Raw genomic sequence first — 8,029 nt, 5'->3', positions numbered from 1 at the left:
TTTTAAGGTTATTGCTTTGTTCACAAGGGAGGCTTTTAGCAACTTAAGTGTCCCAGAGCATCCGGACGTCCGTAATTCTTTGCTTTTTATTGTTTTGCAATTGTCTAAACTTTATTACTCTAATTGTATTATTATTTTTATAACCATTTTATTATTATTAAACTTTTAAAATTTTAAAAACCAAGTGATTGGCGTTTTTCACAAAAAATATTGCAGCTAGAGCTACCTACACTGTGTGGTAAAGAATTTTGAGTAAGATCTTTTAACTTAATCCTTACAATCACAAATTTAAATATTTTATTCACAGAAGTATTTTTTGGCTGCTATCCTTAATCCTGAGGGACAAAGTCGTGCAAAGGCTCAATTGCACGGCTTTAGACATAAACCACCGGCCAAGCCTGGACTGGACCAGACCCCTCAGGGAGGAGGAGCCCAGGGAGGCTGTGGAGCTCGGGACCCCCATGCATGCTGCCCCCAGGGGCGACACGGTGGCTGGGTGCTGGAGGTCCTGGCGGCCTGGCCGGGCTGGGGGGCGGCCGTGAGCCGCGCCAGCCCGGCCGGAGCAGCCCCGGGGCCGCCGCTGCCCCGCTCAGGCCCGGCCGCCCTCAAGGGCAACACCGCCCCAAGATGGCGCCGGCCGCGCGGCGTGAGGGAGCAACAGCCGCCACGTGACCCCGCCCCGGCCAATCAGCGCCGGGCACCGCCTCCGTGGCGGGAAGGGGCGCGCGGGAGGAGTCGCTGCTCCCGTGGCAACCAATCAGCGGCGACTCGGCGGCGGAGGTGTCACGTGGCTCCCCGGCAGCCAATGAGCGGCGGGCGGCGGCGGCGCCAAGATGGCGGACGATAAGGTGAGCGGGGAGCGCGGGGCTGAGGCGCCGCGGGGCCGGGGGGCGGCGGCGCCGGCTCCTGCCGCGGGACGGGGGCGGGAATCACCTCCGTGTCTCCCGCAGGACTCGCTGCCTAAGCTGAAGGACCTCGCCTTCCTGAAGGGGCAGCTGGAGAGCCTGCAGCGCAGGGTGGAGGACGAGGTGCAGGCCGGCGTGGGGCAGGTAACGAGCGGGTTTAGGGCGGACCAGCCGCGCCCTCTGAGAGGGACTGGTGGGGGAAAGAACAAATCCCAGGGGAAAACACACCACGACTCATCCCTGGGCCGCGGGCTGTGCCGCCCCTCCCCGGTCCCGGCCGTGCCTCAGTGTGCTCTCCCCTCAGGACGGATCGCTGCTGGCATCGCCCTTGCTCAAAGGCTTCCTGGCGGGATACCTGCTGGCCAAGCTCCGCTTCTCCGCCGTCCTGGGCTTCGTGGCCGGCACCTGCACCGGGATTTATGCTGCCCAGAACTACGCCGTGCCCAACGTTGAGAAGACGATTCGGGACTATGTGAATTCACTGAAAAAAGGTCGGGACTAGCGAGGAGGAGCCCGGAGGCAGCAGGGACTGCAGGAACGGTGCTCCTTAGGTAGCAGGCACAGAGCACCCCTAAGGCTCTAGGAGGCACATAACCTGCACCCTTCTTTTCCCTGGAAAAGGTCTTTGCACCACGCCACTGCCACACATCAGGGGGCTGGTGATGGGTGTTGGTTGGGCATCGTGGCAGCAGTGGTCACGGCACTAACCCACAGCGGCTCGAGAGCACTGAGGGGCTGCCAGCTGCCTTTTCCCCTTACCTTTGCCTGTGCCCCTGTGGACTGAGGGGCTGCTGTGCCCGGTCACCCGCGTGCCCTGCCACCAGCCCACGGTGTGCCCTGGCAATGTGCTTTGCGTGGCTTCTCAGGAAGGCTTGTAGTTCTCATCCTAACGAGAGACAGCACCCTGCTCTCCTGCTGCATCACAAATGTCGCAGGGAACATCCTGCTTGAATCAGGCTCATTAAATTCTTGGTATTTGGTCTCTTCCGTGTCGCAGGGTGAGAGTCTGTGTGGCCTCTCGGCGCTGGCAGCAGCTCACTCGTGCTGGCTCTCACCTGGAAATGGGGATGTTTGGGAATGCCGCTGGCTCTGCCAACAGCCTGCTCCACAGGGGGCTGTGGGCACTGATGCTGCTGCTGTCCGTGGCCATCTACGGCTCACACGCCCCCCTCCTGACCCTCTGCAAGGTGGACGGGGCCATCCCCTTCAGCTCCACGTCCGTGGTGGTCCTGGTGGAGCTGACCAAGCTGGCGCTGTCCCTGCTGCTGCTGCTGGCGGAGCCGCGGGCAGCGGCGCCGTCCTGGCGTCACGCCGCGCCCTTCGCCCTCTCGGCCCTGCTCTACGCTGCCAACAACAACCTGGTGGTGCACATGCAGCTCTTCATGGACCCCAGCACCTTCCAGGTGCTCAGCAACCTGAAGATCGTCAGCACGGCGCTGCTCTACAGCCTGCTGCTGCGGCGGCGGCTGGGCGCGCGCCGCTGGCTGGCCCTGCTGCTGCTGCTGGCCGCCGGGCTGGCCTACAGCTGCGGGGGGCTGCGGGGACCCCGGGACCCCGCGGGGACGCGCCTGCACCTCACCCCCGTGGGGCTGCTGCTGCTCTCCATCTACTGCCTCATCTCCGGCCTCTCTGCTGTCTACACCGAAGCCATCCTGAAAAGCCAGGCGCTGCCCCTCAGCCTCCAGAACATCTTCCTGTACTTTTTTGGGGTCCTGCTCAACCTGCTGGGCTATCTGTGGAGCGGCACGGAGGGCGGGTTCCTGGAGGGCTTCTCCCCGTGGGTGCTGCTGATCGTGCTCAGCCAGGCTCTGAATGGCCTCATCATGTCCGTGGTGATGAAACACAGCACCAACATCACCAGGCTCTTCGTCATCTCCTGCTCCATCCTGGTCAACGCTCTCCTCTCTGTTGCCCTCTTCAACTTGCAGCTCACCCTCCTCTTCTTCATGGCCGTGGCGTGCATTGGCCTGGCTGTGCACCTGTACTATGGAGTCACGTAGTCACTGCCTTCCTCCCACACGTCTGGGCAGCCCCAGCCCTTCCTCAGGGCTGGAATCGGTCCTGGTGGGTGCCTGCAGAACTCCAGGGATCCCCGGGGAGCAGTGCTGATGGGGAGAGCACCCTGTCCCTGCTTCCACAGGGAAACTGCCCAGCTCCAGTCCAGCCAGGCTCTGTGCCATGGGGTTCCCATGGGATCAGGCATGCCCAGCCTTAGCAGGTTCCTGAACCCCTCTGCATGCCTCATAGTCTGAAGATGTGCCAGGGGAGGTTCAGGTTGGACCATAGGAGTGATTTCTTCACAGAAGGGGTGATTAAACATTGGAAGGGGCTGCCCAGGGAGGTGGTGCAGTCACCATCCCTGGAGGTGTTTAAGGACTGCACATGGCACTTAATGCCGTGGTCTGGTTGACAGGGGTTGGGTTACAGGTTTGACTTGATCTCAGAGGTCTTTTCCCACCTAAATGATTCTTGTCCTCAAGCTGCTTCCCCACACCACAGTGGCCTGGGAATGCTCTGGCAGTATTGGCCCTGCTGTACCTCCTGCCAGCCCAGCATGGGCCTGGTGCTGTTTCAGCTCCCATGGATGCTGCTTGGTCCCTGCTATTCCTGGTGCTGCTTCCCTGGGCCTCTCCCATCTTCATGGATTTGCAGCCTAGGCCCTGCCTGGAGCCCTGCTGTCCTCAGGCCCCGTTTCCCCTTCCTGGGCCAGTGTCTCTGCAGAGCAGCCAGGGACTGGGGCTTGTGGGAACTTCCACCTGCTCCCCAAAAAGGGAATGCTCCCCAAATTTGTACCAAGTTTCTGGCATGCAGAGGCCACCTGGGGTATTAAAGCTGCAGTTCCACAATATTCGTGTGTCTGTCCTGTGTCTGCCTGCCCTGAGGGATGGTGGCTGTGCCCCTTGGGGACACATTTGGGGCCAGGGGTGTAACTGAGCCTGACAACACATGGCTGAGGGGCACCCACTTTATTCTGTGCTGCAGCTGGGGGCTGCCAGCCCTCCCACCTGTGCTCCCATGGGCAGGTTCCAGCACAGAGCAGCGCTTTCCCTCAGGAGCAGCAGCCTGGGGTAACTCGTGTGGTGGGGCTGGCCAGTCTCCTGGCATCACTGGTGGCTCGGTGCAGGGACCCAGTCCTGCCAGGCCAGCTGTCCCCACACCCGGGCGTGGCTCAAGGGGTCTGTGTGGTGGCATGGGCCGTGCCTGCCGGCCGGGTGTCCTGCAGGTGCTGGCTGTGCCGGGCGTGCCCCGCAGCGTCCCGGCGCTCCGGGCCCGCCCGCTGCTCCTCTGCCAGGCGCTGCTGGTCCCGGAGCACCTGCGGGATGCCCGGGTGGTCTGGCACAGCTCTGGCACAGCCCTGGCACAGCTGGAGAGGTGTCCCCAGCCCTGCCTGCCCACCTGCAGCAGGTGCTGTCTGCAGGCCTGCATCTCCTGGCGGTGGTTGTGCAGCAGGGCCTCCAGGTCCCACTCGGCCGCCTCCCGCTCCCGCAGCGCTGCCTCCAGGCTCAGGCCCAGCGCGGTCACCTCCCGCTGCCAGCGCTCTGTGTCCCACTGTGGGGGACAGGAGCAAGGTCAGGGCAGCTCCAGGGTGTCCCTGCTCCCTTGGGCTGCACTAGGGAGAGCAGTGCCAGGGGAGGAGAGGCTGGAGCTCGCAGTGCTGGGCTCTGCCTGTGCTCACCTCCCCGCTGTGCTCCTGGGCTGGCACAGTGCTGGCCCCGAGCTCTCGCTGGAGCTGCCGGCAGTGCCGAGCCCGCAGCCGCTGCCGCTGGGCCCTGGCCAGGGCACGCTGGACCTCCGGGGGTGGGCACGGCTGGCACCGGCTCCCTGCCTGGAGGAGAGCGGAGCGGGCTCGGGTGGCACCAGGAGCCAGTGCTGGCAGCAGAGCTGGCCCTGCACAGGGACCCTGCAGGCTCCCACTCACGCTGTCACACCCGGGCCATGTCCGTGACACTTTGCTCTGGGATGGCTCCTCCAGCAGCCCCTGCCTTGCCCTGGCCAGAGCTCGGCTGTCCCCTCCCTGGCTTTTGCTGTCACATCGTCCTGCAGTGTGGGGACAGGGGAGGAGGATGAGTGTGACATGGGGGCTGAAGAATGATGTTCAGATGGAGAGTGAGGGCTTTCCCACCATGTAAAGCCATGCTCTGTGCCCACATACCCTGCACCCAGTTGGATGCATGCCTAGCCCCACGCTCTGGCTCTGCTGGCTCCAGGCTGCCACTGGTCGGGGGTGTCTGGGTCCCAGGCTGCTGGCGTGGAGCTGTATTCCCTGCAGAGACCTGGTCCTGGCAGAGAAGATGTTACAGGGACACATTGAGGGCTTTTCCTGCACCAGATTTTCCCTGGATGAAGGGGCCCGGTCTGATCTCTGCCCACCTCAGCACTCGGCTGGTGCATCTCAGTTGTCCCAAGCACCTTGGCCGCTGCCTGCTTTTTCTCCCACCTTTGACTCTTCAGCACCTGGAAAAGGGGAACTGGAGGTCCTTGTTGGGGTGTTTCAGACCCCCAGGCCTGGCGTGGCTCCAGGACACATTCCACCCCTGGGGCAGCTTCAGGCCCTGCCCTCAGTGCTGGACAAGGGCCTTGACACCAGGATGGGTCAAGAGCCTGCACCTTACCCAGCCCAGGGGATGAGTGCCATGCCAGTCCCGTGGATCCAGGGGCATTCCCCACCTGCAGCTCCCGCAGGGCTCTCTGCAGCTGGGCCACAGCTCTCCTCTGCTCCGGGCGGCCGGATCCAGCCAGCAGCTCCATCCGCAGCGCTCGCATCTCCCTCCGGCGTGCCGCCATCTCCTCCTCAGGGTCCCAGAGTGTGGCAGAGATGGTCTTGGCCAGCCCCTTCACCCTCTCAGCCAGTCCCAGAGCTCCCAGGATCTCCTCTCTGGAGGTGTCTGGAGAACAGCGAGCCCTGGGCAGGGGCCATGGAGGTCCAGCACAGGGGGTCCCGGTGTGATGGAAATGAGTGGAGCTGGGGTCCCCGGGCAGCAGCCAGGGACCGAGTGCCAGGTGTGGGGTGGGATGGGGGGAATCCTCAGGGAAGGGACACCCAGAGTGTGTCCCAGTCCCAGGGGCTACCTGGCAGCGACACACACAGCAGCAGGAAGGTGAGGCTGTTCCCCTCCAGCAGCCGCTCCACTATCCAGGGCAGGCGGACAGCTCCGGGTTCCCTGCGCTCCCTGCACGTGGGGAGAGAGAGGACTGGCTCTTGGCGTGCCAGGCGGGCTGAACCCCCACCCACAGGAACCCAAGGATGGGTTCCTTGTCACACATCCCCAGGCCCATGTCCCCAAGGAGCAGTGACACCCCCTTGGCTCCCACTGGGGCGTCCTTCCTGCTTCACCTCCAGGGGTGGAATTCCCTGACCCACAGCAGGCACAGGGAGTGCTGGAGGGGACACACAGCTCAGCCCCGTACGTACAGCCTGGGGCAGGGCCCGGTGGCCCCTGGGGACACCAAGATCCTGAGGGCCGAGCGCTGGCGCCTGCCAGCCTGCAGCTCTCGCTCCACGGTGAGAGTGAAGAGGCTGCCGGCCCTGGGGAGAGGCTGGTGTGGGAGTGGGGCTGCAGCAGAGCCAGCCCAGCACCCCACGGCCCAGCCCTTCCCAGCCTGTGGGGTCTGGGCCAAATCCCTCACCCCTGCAGAGCTGAGCGCCCGTCTGCGAGGGGCTGCTGGGCACAGCCCCGGAACAGCGCCGGGATGGCACCCAGCCCCCTGGCATAGGCACTGATGGCAGCCTGGGCATCACGCACGGCCACTTCTGCCGCCTCCTGCACCATCCTGCAAGCAGAGGGAGACAAGACCAAGCGAGGAGGGTCACACCCACCCCCTGCCATGCTGCGGTGGGCACCGTGCTCCCTGCCCAGCCCCACTCCTGATGGTGGGGTACCAGCCCCCAGAATCTGCTCAGCCATGGGGCACCAGGTACCTACAGGCCCAGGGGTGCCACGTCCATCACCTGCAGGGCTCGGCCATCGGGACGGAGCAGGTCCCAGGCTTTGTCGTGGGTGCTGACCTGGGAGGAGGTCAGGAGAAGGGGGCTGCTGGCATCCCACACTCACCAGGGGCCCAAACTGTTGGTGGGCATGCACAGGTGAGGGTTGAGAAAGGCTCATTTTTGGGAAACTCCCAGCTTTTCCAGCCCTGGCACCAGGGAGGGCAGAGCCCTGGGAACGCCCAAGCCCTGTGTGGAACTTATCCCTTGGCAGTATCCCAGAGCCAAAGGGCAGGACCCAGCCCAGTGGCAGGAGCTGGCATCACTCCTGGGCCAGTCAAGGCCACACTGGAGGAACCTTCAGGCCCCAGGGAGCAGTGACTGGCCCAGAAAGCCCAGCTGTGATGGGAGCAGGAAGGGGTTAGTGCGTGATCCCAATCCCACTATGCTGCTGGAGCCCAGGAGGTGCTCTCTGGACAGCTAAGGGGCAGTCCTAGAAAGAGGTGAGAACACCTGGGATCCAAAGGTCTCCAGTCCCTGGTCACCCTCTGGATGAGGGGAGTGCATGCCAGCACAGGGCAATCAATATCTGCTCTTGGCACAGCAGGGTCTGGGCAGTGGCAGAGAGGAAATGGGACCCTCATCCAGGACATCCTGCCCTGCTCCTGCCCTACCTGGACCAGGCTGACCATCTGCAGGCTCTCTGTGTCATCCCTCGAGGCCTCCAGTTCTTGGAAGACGGTGTCAATCACCTGTGGACAAGCTGGGAGCTGCTGGTGCCCGGGACCCATGGCTGGATCTGAGCCCTGCCCCGGTGGCATCGGGGTCTGCTGGGTGACCTGGGCGCCCAGCACTGCCCAGTTGTGCTGTCCCCTCTCCCTGCCGCCTGTCCCCTGTGCCCTCACCTGCCAGATGACATTCTGGAAGGGCAGCTGTGTCCCAGGGCCGTGGGGGTCCCACAGCAGCAGGGACACGCTGTAGCCAAGGGGAACCAGGGCCAGCTGGGGTCTTGCCAACTCCAGGACCTTCTCCTGGTAGGAGAGACATATCCAGCAGGGCAGGGTCAGCGTGGCATGGCCAGCATGGCACAGCATGGAGCATGGCACAGCATGGCACAGCATGGCACAGCATGGCACGGCCACCATGGTGCAGATGGCCCTGACCCATGTGGCTGGGGACAGGGTACAGAGGAGGGCTT

General features: G+C 63.6%; 2 protein-coding genes across 2 annotated transcripts; both read left to right on the top strand.

Moving 5' to 3' along the window:
• The first annotated feature begins 750 nt into the window (after positions 1-750).
• On the top strand, positions 751-1,889 carry LOC110471335 (SLC35A4 upstream open reading frame protein). The gene is made up of 3 exons (XM_021531900.3): positions 751-848; positions 951-1,049; positions 1,210-1,889. The coding sequence occupies exons 1-3, from the start codon at positions 834-836 to the stop codon at positions 1,405-1,407; spliced, it is 312 nt and encodes a 103-aa protein (XP_021387575.1). The 5' UTR covers positions 751-833; the 3' UTR covers positions 1,408-1,889.
• A 55-nt stretch (positions 1,890-1,944) lies between these two features.
• Positions 1,945-3,753, top strand: SLC35A4 (solute carrier family 35 member A4). The gene has a single exon (XM_021531899.3). The coding sequence runs from the start codon at positions 1,967-1,969 to the stop codon at positions 2,903-2,905; it is 939 nt and encodes a 312-aa protein (XP_021387574.1). The 5' UTR covers positions 1,945-1,966; the 3' UTR covers positions 2,906-3,753.
• Positions 3,754-8,029: the final 4,276 nt, after the last annotated feature.

The sequence above is a fragment of the Lonchura striata genome, chromosome 15, assembly GCF_046129695.1.
Source record: "Lonchura striata isolate bLonStr1 chromosome 15, bLonStr1.mat, whole genome shotgun sequence".
Lineage (NCBI taxonomy): Eukaryota > Metazoa > Chordata > Aves > Passeriformes > Estrildidae > Lonchura > Lonchura striata.
Note: the sequence above shows the minus strand (reverse complement) of the source record. Positions and strands in the feature narration are given on the sequence as shown.

Excerpts from the sequence above, each read along its gene's own strand:
- LOC110471335 (XM_021531900.3), top strand. Across the intron at positions 1,050-1,209 it reads TGCAGGCCGGCGTGGGGCAG|GACGGATCGCTGCTGGCATC; the intron begins GTAACGAGCGGG and ends CTCTCCCCTCAG.
- SLC35A4 (XM_021531899.3), top strand. The coding sequence starts at position 1,967 with ATGGGGATGTTTGGGAATGCCGCTGGCTCTGCCAACAGCCTGCTCCAC.